We start from the raw sequence: 17,505 nt of genomic DNA on the forward strand, positions 1-17,505 counted from the left end.
AATAACAGGGTCAGCATATTGGCACGGCACGCAAAAGCACAGTTTAATAGAAAAAGACTGGAAGAGCACTTCTATCGTTTCATGAGGTTGGTAGCCTTCTGGTTGGCAGCGCTGATTCGGGTTACGTTGAGATTAGCCTGCAGAGGATGGGAAAAAAGAAAGAACAAGGAAGTGTTAACAAGAATGTGGTAGGCAGGCACAAACAGCTGTGCTCTCCATCTATCTTTCACTTTCAGGTTTGCTTAATTGCACTGGATAATCAAAGGAAGGCCTTCCAAAAAAGGCTCAGCAAGCTCTACAGTCCAACAACACACAGTAGGGTGAATATAATCAAACACCTCGTGCTCAGAAGGAACTGTTCATAGATAAGAATTCTTAGCTTTAGTGCTGTTAGCACAAGTTCCTGTGCTGCTTTCATCTCTGACTCAAAGGGAAGAGCACAAACTGCTTCTGTCAGGTAAAAAGTCACATTATTGATTTCATTCATCTCCCTCTCTGGGCACAAGCCTGAGATGAACTGCCATAATTCCCCTTTTCTCTCCTCACTAAGATCCCAGAAAGATCAGTGTGAAACTCACAGAACTCCGTCTTCCATCTGATTAAAGGATCTGGAAACAGCTATCCACCCCTTACCTACCTCTCAGCTGGTCTACTGCAACTCTGTATATAAGATTGCCTAATTCCACTCTCACTCTCTATTTCACATAGTTCAACGTACAGCAGCTTGACTTTTAACTGGACAAAGAAAAGACAGCACGTCACTCCTGTTTATGGCTGCTCAGGTCTGTTAACTGCCTATTTTGCCTCCATATCACAGAGATCATTATCCCAACAACTTCTGGGAATTCTCCCCTTCTCCCCTAACGGTGACCAGGCCACGCTCTCATTGCTTCCAGACTCTGGAATAGTCTGCCCTCCTACATAAGAACCTGTGAAATCAACTTTAAAGATGAACCTATTTTCAGTTGCTTTTATTCAAGTATAGTCTTGAGAAGCTATTGCCCTTTTGTTTGACTGTTTACCATTGTTAGTGCTTCTTCTCTTTATAACGCTGTCTTTTACATGAGCTCCATGCTATTTTTTAACTGGGTTCTTAGAGAACTGGATGCCAAACCAGATACAGGAGTCTGAGGTTTGCTGGCATGTTCAAGGTGTGGCTGTTTTCACAGAGTTTCACCTGTCTAGAACATGTCAAAGGAAAAGCTTTTATGTAAAGTCCTCCAGTTTTGTAAAATGTGTCTATTCATCATGTGGCTAAAACAAAATCCAACTCTAACCCTGACCTGGTGGGAGTTAAGAGCTTAATGTCTTCCTTGGCTTCCTACTCTTCCGAATCCCTACCTGAGTTTACTACAAGGTGCTTTGAGAGTCTTGTAAAAGTAATCATCGACTATTTCAGCTACATGTACATTTTCCACATAATTTTCTTACACGGGTACAATGTGAATTATTACTCTTTATCTGGCTTTATTTGAGCGATACAGTAAAGAGTGACATGAAAGCAGAGGGGAAGGCATGCGGCAAAGGCTACAGGTCGGATTCAAACCCGGCATATGGTCGCACGTTCATCCCAGTGAGCTAAACCAGCGCCCTTAAATTGTTACATTTAACGGAGTCTGGTGAAATGAATTTTATTTGACTGGTACACACTGAGGTCTCCTACATGCAGACCAGGACAGCGGTACCTTGCCCTGTATGCGGTCGATCTGGGAATTCTGTGTTTCCAGCTCATTGCCAATGTCCAGGGCCATGCTCTTCAGATTTCCGACGATGCTGCCCACATGAGCCAGGTTCTCCTCCATCTCGTCCTCGCGGGCGTCGCCGGTCACCCTGACACGGGCAGGAATAAAGCAGGAAAACATTAATGCTGCAAAGATGTGTGCAAGTTTTTGTGTTTGTGTTTGACCAGCTGCCTGTGTGTGATGGCTTAAGTATTAGATGTCAGTTTGCTGTAAAGAAGAGCAAACACACACACACACACACACACACACACACACACACACACACACACAGACACACACACACACACACTCAGACACACACACCGTGCATGCAGCTGCCACAATAACACACTCCACTAAACTCTGTGTGTCACTCTCTCCCTACCTTCGTATGTATCCTCCACTCATAATCATCTGCTCTCTCTCATCCACGACCCGAGACGACGGCGGCTGATTGGCTACAACGCCATCCTGGGTTGAGGCTCCGCCCCAAACTGCCTTGTATGCCCCACTCTCCTCAAAAGCCTTTAGCCTGGAAGAGAAAGAGACAATGACCCCATGGATGTCGATTTTAATGAGTGAAGTCTGTTAAACGTGAAACGTGAGAACCACAGCGTACCCATACTGCTCCTGCAGCTACAGTACGGGTACACCAAGGGTCCATTTATACCATAAAACACGACAAACATGGCGCTGGACTACTTCAGAGCAAATCAGAGCAGCAAAGCAAGCCGACAGCAAAAGCTAAAAGCAACTAATGAACCAAATCTGAAGAGTTTTCTCATGTTTAAATCTCAGGAGGCTATTTGCTCCTTGTCAGCGTCGCGCTGTATGTTAAAGCACCTTACTGGAAACATCTATTTTACCTCCAGTGCTCACTGGTATCACTGGGATCATCCTGATCAGTGCGTTTGGGGTCTCTGCCCATAAAAAACAAGAACTATAACACATTTAGATCTGCACTTCAGAGTGGTTTCTTTAAGAAGAACACTCAGTTTAGCTTTCCTGCTATGTTTGGTTTTCTCTCTTTGTGAGTAACGTCTGGGCATAGAAGTGCCAAAAACTACAAATATAGTCACTTCTGGTGCCAAAAACCAACACGGCAGCAGTCATAACACCAACGCTGAGCCCTGAAAACGTGAAATCGCCAGAAAAAACTGGTGAATAAGATGGCTGCTCATTGTGATGGTGTTTGAATGTTGCAGTCTGACCTTACAGGACGAATTCAACTCTATTAATATTTTTTTAAATATTATAATATCAGGACTGAGCTGATAGATCGTTTTGATATGGTGGAAAAGTGCCTTTTGTATAAATCTGAGGTTTGTGGTGAAGCTGCTGCAGTAAACGTGGCCCAGGGCTGTGAATCAGGTATAATTTAGTTTTTTACAAATAGATTCCCATAATTTTATGACTACATCTCACATACTTACCTCTGAATAATGTTTACAGACAAACACACACTCACACACATGCCACACACACCTCCACCTACTTATCACAGGAGCAGAGACCACAGCACTTGCCCAGGTCAGTCAGGTTTTTCTCTGCCTCCTTCATATCAGAGTTGATCTGATCCAAGCCCTCCTCTATTCGCTCCAACTGCTCTATGAGAGGAAGCAGCGGAGCAGGATGAAGGAAGGAAGAGCAAAGGTGAAAGAAAGCAGGAAATAAGGTTGAACGTAACGAGAAGAATGGAGGGAGAAGAGAGGAGGAGGGAGGTGGAATAAAAGAAAAAAAAAGGAAAGAAAAAAATCACAAAGTATTTCCACGCGGCTGCACAGATGAACTGAAAAACCAGCCACCAGAAACGTGAAACAGAACACCACCACGCTGCGCTAAATGCCAACAGCACACTGGACCAAACGGTGCAGAGCCGATGACCTTTGACCTCGGTGCCCACTTCCATTCTGTTTACTTCTCTCGGGCTATGTACGAAGGATGTTTCTGCATCTGTGCTTCTTTTAAAGAAGATTTTAAGAAACATTTATACAAATGTGTCTTCTAAATCCAAATTTAGGTTTTATTTAGTCCACATGCAGTTAGAAAACTCTTCATTGTCACCGTTCTGCTATAAACAGACATCAGATGCAAGAGATGCAGAGCTTATCTGTTATATCGAGTTCATTTTTACAGGCCTTTGTCTATAAATTAGATTTTTCTGATCCTTCAAGCCAAAAAATCTCTACTTCAGAAACACCAAACATGTAGTTATTCACATCCTGAAGGCTTTTACCAAATAGTTTGTTCATATATATCATTCAGATCTTGATTCACAGAACATCTATTAGTAAAACCTGTCTTTTGGCATTATTTTCTTCTTAATCGATCAATTAAAACTAATTATTAAATTAAAAAAAACTTTGAGTCTAACATTTGGGCAAAAGGAAACGAGCAGAGAGTGACATCACTCACTCAAGATGGCTTATCGAGTAATTTAAGTCCCTGATTATTATGACGATGACGATTGATCACAATTATCACTGCTGAAGGAGTCTGATAATCTAATCACATATGATAAACACTGCAACACATTTAATGGAACTGGGCACCAGTACAAGGCTTTTTAGGGCCCGTTTGGATAAAGACGCAGATTCCTGGACCTACTTCCTGAGTGGCCAGATACAAAGGCCACAGCACTGGGCCATGTCTGTCAGATTCTTCTCTGCCTCTCTCATGTCCCTGTTGATGGAGTCCATACCCTCCTCAATACGCTCCAACTGCTCTGTTAGAACGGGAGTTTTATGGTGTTGCCACAGCAGGAGCAGAGATCAATACAGAGATGGGCATGTTTACACAATGTGTACTGGCAAGCCTTCCAAATCAAAAGCTCAAATCAGGGACCAGCAAATTTACACAAACAGAGTAGGATATACATGAAAAGAAACACTCTAGCAAATTTATGACAGAAAAAAAAAATCTGACATATTGACACAAAAAGGCTAAATTATGAGAAAAAAAACTGATATTTAAGAAATTTAAGAATAAACAAATTTCTGAGGAACAAAAAAAACAGCAAATTTCAAATTTTATGGTCAAGATAAGTCTTTACATTTAAGCCAAGTAAAACCTGTTTACCTCCTTGTTCATCCAACATCACCACAGTCCTGATCCCAACATCTTTACTCTGGAGGAGGGAACACATAAAAACCCGTTACTGACAGGAACCCCAGCGACGCATCGTTTCCAAACAGGTTTTTATTGCAGATATGGAAATCAATTTAAAGACGTCTTGATGCATTCTCAATCATCCAGGAAAGTAAATCTCCAAAAGTTGAATCTGTTCATCTGGACGTAGCGTTTTGTGGGAGAAACGTTTCGTCACTCATCCAAGATGCAGTCTATTTACACCTGCAGTCTATTTACACCTACAGGCCAGTGGACACTCTTTCAAGGATGAGGATGTACACATCCTGGACAGGGAGGAACGCTGGTTTGAGCGCGGAGTCAAGGAGGCCATTTACGTGAAAAGGGAAAGACCATCTCTGAATCGAGGAGGGGCCTAAGGGTCCATCTGTCACCATCTTACAATGCTGTGATTGCAGCCATTCCCCAACTCTCTGTGAATGGGACTCATGGCCATTGATCAGTGGTCTTTGATCAATGGGTTTTGGTCAGTGATTGTTGATCAATGGTCATGAGAATTTGCATAATTAAGATTAAGGAACTGACCTCACAGCCCATTGTTCCTTCAGTGGGCTGGTTTCAGTCATTATGCAAATGTACTGTTTATAAGATTGGGGAAACCTGCAGTCAGCTGAGACTGAAGAAGTCACTTGGATGAGTGACGAAACGTTTCTCCCACAAAACGCTACGTCCAGATGAACAGATTCAACTTTTGGAGACAATTTAAAGACGTTTGCTACAGATACCATGTGGCGATCCACTGAGCTCCTGCTCACTTCTTTAAATTCTCTCTATTTTAGATTTATAGTAAAAAGCCAACAAGGTAAGACTGCCTAAACTGTTTATCTGCAGTAAGATCACATGACCTCGATCCTGATCACAGTGACTAAAAGTAAACAAACGGCTGTTATGGAAAAAGAACGTATAAGCACTTGACATGAATGCTGTGCATTATGGAGTAATGAAAAAACGTCCTTTCCTGCTTTCCTCACTGTTCTGCTCTCCCGGCTGTCGTTTGTCCAAAATCATTTTCCAGGAGCTTAAACTTAATCATAATACTGCATCCGTCTTTGTTAGAGTCATCCTGACATGGATCTCTGGCCATTTCCTCATGTGGAAAACAACAGCGGAAACACAGGAGGCTAATTTACAGATGATGATGATAAAGTTCACAGTGAGGTTTGTGTGCTTCATCACTCATCACTGTGGGGTTCTTTGGTTCTTATTGCTAGATTATATTGTGTGTGTGTGTCTTATGGGGACAAAAATGACTTCCCCACGAGTGTGAAGATATTTTTGAGAGTCAGAATGTGGTTTCAGTGTCAGCGTTACAGTTAAGTTATGGTTAGCCATTCATTTTTGATGGTTAGGGTAAGAGGCTAGGAAAAGCATTATGTCAATTAGATGTCCTCACTGAGATATGAAAACGAGAGAGAGAGAGAGAGAGAGAGAGAGAGAGAGAGAGAGAGAGAGAGAGTGTGTGTGTGTGTGTGTGTGTGTGTGTGTGTGTGTGTGTGTGTGTGTACCTCCTCAACCAACTGAACCATCCGCCGCGTGCTCTCCAGTGACTGAAAGACAAAATCACTGCTTCAATATTTAAGAACTGCGTGCTCATCAAGTCATTTTTGTAGCTTTAATTTTGTTCTTAGTTATACAAACAGTTAAAGTTTAGTATAACCTACAGTGAAGTCCTTAAATTCCCTTCTGCAGCTACACATTATTTAAAGAAATACATTAAATGCATCCAACCAACATAAGAAACGGTGCGACAATAACAGAAGTGCAAGAGTGACTCTGAGTCTTGGAGGTCCTTCAGTCTGATTTAACAGTGTGATGGTCTGAGGTCAGAAGCTTCTCCTCATTCAGCAGACAATGCAGGTGAATCGTTTCATGTAGCTGTCCTGCAGAGTGGGGAGGGTGGTCTTAATGGTCCTGTCAGTGGTGTGGATCACCACCTTAAACACACACTACACAGGAACCTCAAGCTTCCAGGCCTCTGGTAGGGCAGTGGTCCCCAACCCCTGGGCCACAGACCGGTACCGGTCCGTGAGTCGTTTGATACCAGGTTTTTATCAGTTTTCATCGTTATTTTGTTATCGTTTTTATCGTTAACTCGGTTTCCCTGGGTCTTTTCCCGTGTGTTATGACTAAATCTTATTTCTTTTTGGTACCAGTACTGGTTTTATTTTGTTGTATTTATCCGGGACACCTTAGAGGCCGGTCCGTGAAAATACTGTGGGACCTAAACCGGTCCATGCGCAAAAAAGTTGGGCACCGCTGTGGTAGAGCACCCATGGCCGCCTACAGGGGTGAGATAGACCTCGTCCTCCATTATACCAGATATTGATGCAATTTCTTATCATCAGCTGAACAATGACAGCAGCTGGTAGTAAGTTAATATTATAGATTTTAATATTAAGCTTGAGTGTGTAAAAACACATTTAAGCTCTGTCAAAAATGCAGTCAAACTCATTTTACACTCGCACCAAGTGTGAAAATCCAAAGCTACAACTTGTTCTTGTTCCTCACTATTGTTCAGTAACCATCTCTGAGCATCAGTATTGTGGAATACGTCATAGTTTGAGCTCCAAATGTAAAGGGTGACACATGGGAGCAGGAACAAGTAAGATATCTGATGTGTTTAGAAAGTCGTTTCTAGTTAAAAGAACTTTTAACTTTCTATCAAAATTGTCTTTATGTCATTAAGGAGTTATTATAGGTTACAGTAGGAGGATACAGTCTACATCAGTCATGCACAGAAACTGCTAGCTGCCTGTTTATCTACCCCTAGCTGTGTGTCTGTGTGTGTGTCTGTGTGTGTTGTGTAAATATCATGTCAGTCCTCTGGGATTTCCCCACTGATGGGATGATGAGGTGACACACGCCTCTGACCTGCAGTAGCCTTTAAACACCAGGGAGTGTGTGTGTGTGTGTGTGTGTGTGTGTGTGTGTGTGTGTGTGTGTGTGTGTGTGTGTGTGTGTGTGTGTGTGTGTGTGTGTGTGTGTGTGTGTGTGTGTGTTCAACACTACCCCCACTGAATGTATGAGCTCAGACAGTTGCACCTGGAGACCAGCTGTCTCCAAGGCAACCAGGTGAGCCATGTGCCCTTGAAGAGGCCCTCCCCTCAGGCAGGGCTGTGTCCTCTGTGGCTCAGCAGGTTGTGTAGTAGTTTGCGTCACTCTTCTTGCCAGTTTGTTTATTATGAATTCTTGGTTTTATTGCTGAGATGCTCTAATTATAATTATCCTCATTAGGCTTCTCTGACTGACACACAGAGTGTGACACGCTCTCCGGGGTATAAGCTGAGGATGCTGTTGTGACTCGCTCCTGTCCATATAACCACTGCTAGATTGTATTTTTCTCCACTCCTTGCCAGCCTCAAAAATGTGTTGGCAAAGGAAATACCCGACTACACTGTTCTGGTCTGTCACTTTCATGATCTGTTCTTTAGGCCGAGTTAGCTGAAGGGTAACGCACATGTAAAACCATGTTCATATGAAACATGGCAAAAGTGTCAAAGGAGAAGATGAATCTGCGTAATTCCCATGAGCCGAACATTCAGGCTTGGCTTAGTTTCACATCTTTTTTCTACTGCAGACGGGGGATAAGTGGATATGGCCCAATATCCTCATCTTGTTTTCTGTTTACAGGAGCAGCCAGTCAGAAGAAAGGGAAGATGGCCTTAAAGGGGGAGGAGCTATAACATCTGGAACTGGGAATTCAGTTTGATGATATAGTGTAGGATTGTAAGGTCATGCAACAAAATGCTCCTTGAGGTAACTGTTGAAAACTATCTCTGCTTTTAAGATTAGATCTAAAACTTTCCTTTTTGCTAAAGCATATAGTTAGGGCTGGATCAGGTGACCCTGAATCCTCCCTTAGTTATGGTGCAGTAGGTGTAGGCTGCTGGGGGATTCCCATGATGCATTGGGTGTTTCTTCTTCACTCACTATGTGTTAATAAACCTCTCTGCATTGAATCATACTTGTTATTAATCTCAGGCTCTCTTCCACAGCATGTCTTTATCCATGTCTTTTTACGGCCTGAGCCTGGCTCTGTCGGAGGTTTCTTCCTGTTAAAAGGGAGTTTTTCCTTCTCACTGTCGCCAAAGTGCTTGCTCATAGGGCGTCATATGATTCTTGGGTTTTTCTCTGTATGGATTATTCAAACTTTTTCTTTTTCTGAAGCCAGCCTAGAGCCCAAAGACAGCCCAGGCTCAGTATGGAGCTCCATACTCCATAACTGGTCATGGTATGGAGTCTGATTCATTATTAATGACTTGCAACATAATGTTTCCTTAAGCAAAATACAGTGTAAAGTGTATTATAGACCCTCTTTCTTTGCAATTTTTGCTCTCCATATGGTGGGCTGCACTGAAAGGAAATATTTGGCATCCCTGATAAAATTCACTATATAAAAAAAGAAATAATACATTTTTATTTTTAAGTAGAATCACTTAAATCCCACTGCTGTTTCAAGGCAGTCTGTGAAATACTCCAAACGTCTAATTTATTCATTTGTGATTCTGGAAATGAATTTCATGTCCTTGAACCTGATGTTTCAGATGTGCTGTCTCACATGAACTAATCTGTGTCCACATTTAGAGGTTAGTGGAGCTGAGGAAATCCTTCCGCCTCCACAGAGAGACCACAGCTCGAGTTATACACTTCACAGATATGGTTGTGTTTTAGCCATATGCTACACAGACACAACTAGAACAAATTTGTTTGGTCCTTTAGTTCTTATACAAGAAGTTTTTACGTTGGGACAAAAGAGGTTAAAAGATATCAAGAAATTATTTCACTTTTTATAAACGACAATATCATTTCTTAGACAACCAGAATTCCAAACGCTTCCATTTTCCTCCAAACCTTCATTTATGTTGTCAAGTTTGTTGACTTCCTGCTCCTGGATTTACAGCCGGGTCGTGAGACAGCCATGAAAAACAAAAATATTTGTTCATGCTCATGGACATGATTTGTGACAAATTTGTAAGTAACATTTAAAAAGGGGGATGTATATTTCATGTCTGCAGCACATATTTTGTCCAGTCAAAGGAAACTAAGGACGTGGTGAGATGAAATGCAGACCAAAAATCTTCTTTCAGTCAGGGAGAAAAGGCTTAAGACTGAAAATGGTGAAGGACCGTCGTTGACGGTTTAAATCACAGGAGGGGTTTTAGGCATGAGAAAAGTAGGTAAATTACACAAACATGTGAGCCAACAGCTGTTATCAGGTTAATGTGCACTGGATACAAGGGTAACAAGTAAACGGCCATTTCTATGTGTGGTTGTTAATAATTAATAAAACACTTATTTACCATCATAATCCTCTTACCTCATCTGTGACCTGATTGGCTCTTCTCTGTAACTCCTCCTGCTCTGTGAGGATGGGCGGGTCTGAACATGCGTTAGCAGCCATGTGTGTTTTGTGTGTGTGTGTTCAGTCCCAGGTGAGCGGATCAGACTGCAGCATCAGGTGTTTTTAACAGCTGGAGAGGGTGAGAGTGAGGCCATGATTATTTTTCATGACTGACAATAGACTCGAGCAGACAGACGCCAGGCAGACACGCAGCACAGGCTCTCGCTTACACAAACACGCTTCAGGATAACCAAATTTATTTTTTAAGAAGCAGTTACTTTTAGTTCCAACAGACTGTTTCGTTTTAATGGCAGTTACTGTAACTGTCAACAGTCAGCCAGTTAGCACTCAAAACATCAGCTGCAGCAGCCTTTTGCACACATGAATGTGATACTTCAAGGTCAAGGGGACCCATAATACTCATTTCCTATTAAAAGAATAGTTCTGCAACATCCAGAGTTCAGAATAATCCTTCTTTGACTAACACGGGCTTTGATGCAGCGTCTCTTGTCTAAAACAAGCTCTCTTAGCTCCTTCCTCCAGCCATTAAGGCTGTTATACACCCCCTGTTAAAAAAGCCTATGCTGGACCCATCTCTCACTAGCAATTACAGACCAATCTCAAAAATACCGTTAATTGCTAAGATATTAGAGAAGGTTGTGGCTAAGCAGCTTACAGCAGTTTTAGACAAACATAATCTCTTTGACAAATTTCAGTCTGGCTTTCGTAGAGCTCATTCTACTGAAACAGCCCTTCTTAGAGTTTCCAGTGACATTCTGATGCAAAACGATGCGGGAAAGTGTTCTGTACTCCTAATGTTGGACCTCACGTCAGCCTTTGACACCGTTGACCATTACATGTTGCTTGAAAGGCTGAAATACTGGGTTGGTGTATCTGGGTCTGCCTTAGAGTGGTTCTCCTCGTATCTCTATGAACGATACTTTTCTGTGGCGGTCTCTAAGTTCAGGTCATCTTCTACGTCCCTGTCCTATGGTGTGCCACAAGGTTCTGTGCTGGGGCCTTTATTGTTTTTAATATATTTACTTCCTCTCCAGCATGTTTTGAGCCCTTTTGAGGACATTCGCTACCACTGCTATGCAGACGACATCCAGCTATATATGTCTTTTAAACCTGAAGATGTTTCTAAGCTGCAGATTCTAAATGTGTGCTTAGAAACCATCAAAGGTTGGATGGCTGACAACTTCCTCCAACTTAATGAAGAAAAGACTGAAGTCCTTGTATGTGCTCCAGACAGACATGTACCTAACATAATGAATGCTCTTGGTCCTCTTTCAACATTTGTGAAATCGTCTATCAGGAACCTCGGGGTAACCTTTGATTCTGCTCTTACCCTGGACGTTCACGTCAAATCTCTGGTTCGGTCCTGCTTCTATCATTTAAGAAACATTTCTAAACTGAGCCCCATAGTATCTCACACTGAACTGGAGATTGTTATTCATGCATTCATTTCATCACGATTGGACTACTGTAATTCACTGTTTACATGTCTAAACAAAAACTCCCTGGAGCGCCTGCAGATTGTCCAAAATGCTGCAGCAACGCTTCTGACAAGAACATCTAAATACTCTCATGTGACACCGTTGCTTATACAGCTGCACTGGCTCCCCGTTGAATTCAGAGTCCATTTTAAGATACTGGTTCTGACATTTAAAGCTCTTCAAGGACAAGCACCAGCCTATATCATTGAACTGTTACAGCCTTATGTCCCTAGTAGGTCCCTGAGGTCTTGTGATCAGGGCCTACTTGTTATTCAGCATACTAGGCTGAAAACCAAGGGTGATAGAGCTTTTGCCACTGTGGCCGCCAGACTGTGGAACTGTCTTCCTCAGAACTTAAGATCTGCAGACTCATTGATTACTTTTAAAAAACAGCTAAAAACACATCTTTTTAGAATTGCATTTTGTTAACTTTTGGACTGCTTCTGTTTTATACCTTGTGAAGCACTTTGTGATCTTTTATCTAGAAATGTGCTATATAAATAAAATTTTACTTACTTACTTACTTAAAGGCTAGCTTATTTATGATTCACTGCTCTTCATAAACACCTAACACACTAAATTACACTAAAATCATCTTCAGCTAAAACCACAAGCAATTCAAATGGCCAAACAGGAAGAAGGATGAACTCTCAGGTTAGCTTAGTCTGAATAAGTCATTTAATGTGTGCCAGTAAAAAGCACTGAAGCACACTGTCGGGTTCCTTCTTGTCCCTGTCGTCATTCTTCTTAAATTCATCCATAGTTTCTGCTGCTGATCCAGGTCTAAGTCACGCAGGTCTGAGCAGAGACACCCAGACCGCCCTTTCCCCAGCCACCCCCTCCGGTTAATCCGGGGGGGGAATCAGAGTCATTACTCACTTATATATTCACAGAAACAGGCCCTTATAGGGCACAGGGGTGGGTCTGAAACTGGGTGCTTTTTAGTTATATTTTCAGCCTTTGGAGCTCTTATAACTTTTGAAGGAGAGGAGATATATTCACACAACATTTTCAGGTTTAAGTGCTGTTAAAAGCTAAAATCAGTTTTACATCCACTCTGAATCTGCTTTTCTTAAGCACGACTTATTTCTGTGATCAGGTTTGGGCATTAATATCAAGTCAAAATTATTTTCATCTAAAACAAAGCTCATATGAGTGAATCTGTGTTTTCTGCTTCTGTGTTTTACCTCCAGTTTCAGTTTGCCCTGTAGAGTGATGACATCACACACTCTGAGCCTGAAGAATATTTCTTATAACCTGCTTTCCCGTTGTTTCCTGCTCAGATCATTCCCTCTGCATATATCATTCAAATATGAAATGGTAGGAATTTCCATCCTCTTTCACTGGATGTTATTCTTGTGATGGCAAGACACACGGTCTTCACACAACTCCCACAAAGGCTCTTTAGAAAAGACCACAATTCAGTTATAAAGTGTTACAGTATCTGCATGAATGCAGTGCGGCCGTCGGCTCTCACAAGCGCCTAAAACGAATCCCTGCTCACTCTTACAACAACTGCCTCCTCTGTAATTAGGAGTCCACACAATGTCAGCTTCTAACCAGGTGTTGAGTCCTCACACACACACACACACACACACACACACACACAGAGACACACACACACACACACACACTTCTCTTTGTGTGATCAGGCTGCAGCATCATAATTAGCCCTAACCACTAATCACCACCTGCTGGAATAAAGAAGAGGAACAACAAGAAAGAAGAAAAGAAAAAATGAGCCACGATGCTCTTTAGTAAAAGAGAATGCACTTGATATTAAAAAAATCAGTTTTAAATATTATGCACCATAAACTGATAAATCTTTTAGTCTACAAAATGAAACTGCTAAAATAGACAGAGGTATTCAGTCTGTGACACAACACAGAGAAGAAAACGACTGTGTTCAGCTTTTAAAGGCTGATGTTCATCAGGTCGACTGTAAACTGGATTTTCTGTAACACTTGACAGATTCACCTCCTTTAGCTTGACTATCATCACCAGTATCTTCTCCAGCTGTCACGTTAAAGTGATGCACGCTTAGCTAAGAGTCACCAGAGACCAGAAATGTTCTCATTCACAAATAACCAACACACACAAACATGCAGGCTTTGGCACTGCTTCCTAATCACAGGCATAATAATGAACATTCATGTTCAGGAGTGCCCAAAAGTGGGCGGGACATCACACGGCACATCCCCCAAAATATGATGTATTAATGTACTACACAGTATTACTATAGATAAAGATACCTGCACTATACAAGTCATTAAAATCTTCTCCAGCTCAAATCCATAACTATGATCCATATTTTCATATTACAACTTTTTACTATTATTTAAGGGGGATTGTGAATTTTACTAAAGAGTCTAAATATTTGTTTTACCACTTTGAAAAACTGAAATTCAGCACAAATCTTTTTTCATGTGGTAAATCTGTTTTTGTCCTGGGCTCCAGATGAGTCTGAAAATCTGTGTTTTCTGAGCCATTTTTCAACACTAAACTAATTATTCCTCCTTAAATATTGGCTCTTTCCATGACAAATCAGTGCTGCCCACCTGACCCCGTCACAATCAGCTTTAACATGTTTAATGAAGCCATGAAAGACTTTACCTTCATAATTTCTGCATTAACAGCCCTCAGAGGACAGAGGCGGGCTGAAATTTAATGTTTTTTAATTATTATTCCCAACATTTTTGACCATTTACAACTTTTTAAGTAGATGAGATTGTCGTGTGATAGTTTCAGGATCTGTAGAAAACTTGAAATCTGTTTTACACCCACTCCAAGTGTCACAATTTAAAGCCAAATCTCCTTTTCTTCAGTACGACTGTTTGTTCTGGTCAGTTTAGAGCATTAATATCAATTCAAAATCTTTTTCACGACTACATTAAAAAAATTATTTTAGAAGATGAGCCTGGGATCGAATTTAGGTAAAAGAAGACTTTCCATATGGTACAACCTGTTCTGAGCAGCTGCTTCCCTCATATAGTGACGTCACTCTTGTAAGTTTACCACAAAAATGCTCTTTGGATTTTTTTTTTTTTAAATCAAACATCCGGGTACCATGCTGTCTTTTGTTCCTCTACTGTTTTTTTTTTTTTTTTTTGACCCCATTGTGATTTCTTGCGGCTACCTCTGGTTCTGTGGTGACAGCCAGGTGCAGGTGTGTGCCACAGGCTCACCTGGTCACAGGCTATGGCAGTTCATTTACGTGTACACGAATGAAACTGCAGCCTTAGCTGTGAGGCTGACACGGAGTGATGGGGATGATAACGAAGACAGGATTCTCCTCATCGCTGACTCGTGCTGCCCTGTGAATCGGCGTGGTGACGTATATTTGTTTGCCGTTTTCGTGCGTGAGAATATCACCATGTACACTCGCGACAGTTTTTAATATTTGATTGTTCAAGAGCAAAAAGACGGAGTCTGTTTGGATTAATCTCACAAATGTCACAGATGAAATATTTAGTTTTTATTGCCTGTTTGACTTTCACCAGTTAACCTGTGACACCAGTTAATCTGGAACACCGGCCCGGTTTAACACCGAGCACACACAATATGAATGAACTTAAAGTAACGGGTCTGTTTTAAAACGTAAAGAGTAAAAGTAGAGATATTTGTTTAAAAATGTGGGGAGTAAAAGTAAAAAGTAACAAGAAAAATAAACGCTCAAGTTAAGTAGAGATACCTGGAAATTCTACTTCGTTACTTCCCACCTCTGGGTCACGCTGATGACCAACTTTTACATTTGAAATAAAAACAGTTTTTTTTAAAGCTGCCTCTTTTCAGAGATAACATCCATACGAACCTGTGTTCCGTACCTTTCATTCGGTCCTCTTCATACGCTCGTGCTCTGTCCTCGTGAACCCATCAGCACACTGAAACCTGTTGCTCTTCCTCGGTTACTCCTCCTCAGCATCACCGCTCCCCTCCTCCGCACAGGCCCCGCCCCTCAATAAAACTTTCTCTGTGAGCGTGACGTCAGAGAGCAGCGGCTTTGAACGCCTCTCTCCACCACAAGGACGCAGCTGAAGGTGGAGGAACCAGTGACATGTTTAAGGGTAAACGATGGGTGTGTATTCAGCGCTGGTCAGCAGGAAGCTCTGCTCGCATCCTGACAGTTTAGCAAACTTTAGAAAAAAACAACTATTTTTATAATTAACAGTTTGAATCCTGCTTTGATTGTTTTGAAGCTGCCGCCCTGAAATCTGCATCCTTCCTACGTTTGTCAAACACATTACCCCCCACGTGTTAATGCTCTCTTAATGACGTCATAGTGATGGTGTTTTTCTCATTTGATTTCACTTTATCCGTTTATCCGCTGAACAAACCTGTCTGTTCGAGGCCCCAAAGGTGTCTAAATGGCTCATTGGACATGACTGAAGCCTAAAACTGGGATGAAGTTGGTTTAAAGGTGAAAGTTTAGCAGACATGTATATCACGTTCAGTGGTTTGAGCGGTGTTTCAAACATTTGACTTTTTTTTAATGACATGTTTGTAAAATAGTTGTGATCAAACAGCCACACAGGCGCTCATCATTTTTTAAACATGACCAAAATAGTGCTTATACTTGTCTAAATGTCAGTCAAGTGGTGTTTGTCACATGGTGTTTCTCTGAACATCAAATTCATCATTTCCTAATGAGCTGTGTGGACCTCAGGTGTCGACGACAGAGACCGACCCTCCACTTTTAACCAAATTCAAACTGAAGTTGAAGACTGTGTAAAAACAGTTTTCATAAAGCTTTTTTTTCCAGACATCTGCCAGAGGCGCTCTCACCCTCTCTTTAGCAACCTTTCATGGTGTGACCGAGTATGGACTGAATCAGTGTTGCCAACTCCTCAGTAAGGAAAATCGCTATTGGTTGTCCTAAAAGTCGCTAGAAGTCGCTAAATGACGTCATCACCTAATTTGCATAATTGGTCATGCTAATATAATTGTAACCTATGTTGTTGGAGAGAGAAATAACAGCGTGGAAGAGACATAAAGTGAGTAAAAAACGTCCTAAATGCATTTAGAGTTTATTTAGAACTACAAATTAAATTTCTTTTAGCAATTATTGCTTTTTTTAATGTCACAATTCCAACCCTGCTCCTTTACCCGGGCTTGGACCGGCAAAAGTGACCCGAAATAGGCACTCTGGTGGAGTTACTTTGTGTGTGTGTGTTTATAAGTAGTTTTAAACCTTGTGATCCACAAAACAGCATAAGAGTAAAAGAGTAAAAGAAGAACTGACTGCGTTACAGCACCCGCTGCTTGTTGAGAGTAAAAGCGATACGCGCTTTCACGTCTTTTTTAGCGACTTTTTTTAGAAAAAAAGTCGCTAGGGGGTCTGAAAACTCGCTAAATATAGCGACAAAGTCGCTAAGTTGGCAACACTGGACTGAATAGTGTGCGGCTGAAGTCCCCTGGTGGGCTCTGACGGTACTGCACTGGGTAACAAATAAGCTGAAGAGAAAATGTCAAACCTTTTGAATGTTTTGCATCTTACAGGTTAAACTTGCAGGATAAGTTACACCATTAGGATCCATAAGCCGATCATCCTTTTGGTTTCTGTACAATAAAATCCTTTAGGATTCGTCAACACATTTTCTGAACCACATTTCAACTCAGGTTTTGTAACTTAGCTTAAACTGTGAACATTTTTTGGTAATTTTAAGTGAAAGAATAAAACAGTCATGGTTCTGAGCCCGTCTCGTATCTCACATTCAGATGAAAGAATCAAGCTCAACAAGTAAGGTGTTGTAAAGTGTCTTTAAAAGTCAAAATGAATGAATGAGAACGTAAAAGCAAT

The 17,505-nt window shown here is 41.5% G+C and overlaps 1 protein-coding gene across 1 annotated transcript; it reads right to left on the minus strand.

Moving 5' to 3' along the window:
- Positions 1-71: 71 nt before the first annotated feature.
- zgc:101731 (SNARE_SNAP25N and SNARE_SNAP23C domain-containing protein) lies at positions 72-10,269 on the minus strand. Its single transcript, XM_063493725.1, has 7 exons — positions 10,186-10,269; positions 6,374-6,415; positions 4,800-4,848; positions 3,217-3,328; positions 2,107-2,253; positions 1,686-1,830; positions 72-137 (listed from the first exon to the last, which is right to left on the minus strand). Exons 1-7 carry the CDS (start codon positions 10,267-10,269, stop codon positions 72-74), a joined length of 645 nt encoding a protein of 214 aa, XP_063349795.1.
- Between the last annotated feature and the right edge of the window lie 7,236 nt (positions 10,270-17,505).

The sequence above is a fragment of the Pelmatolapia mariae genome, linkage group LG14, assembly GCF_036321145.2.
Source record: "Pelmatolapia mariae isolate MD_Pm_ZW linkage group LG14, Pm_UMD_F_2, whole genome shotgun sequence".
Classification (NCBI taxonomy): Eukaryota; Metazoa; Chordata; class Actinopteri; order Cichliformes; family Cichlidae; genus Pelmatolapia; species Pelmatolapia mariae.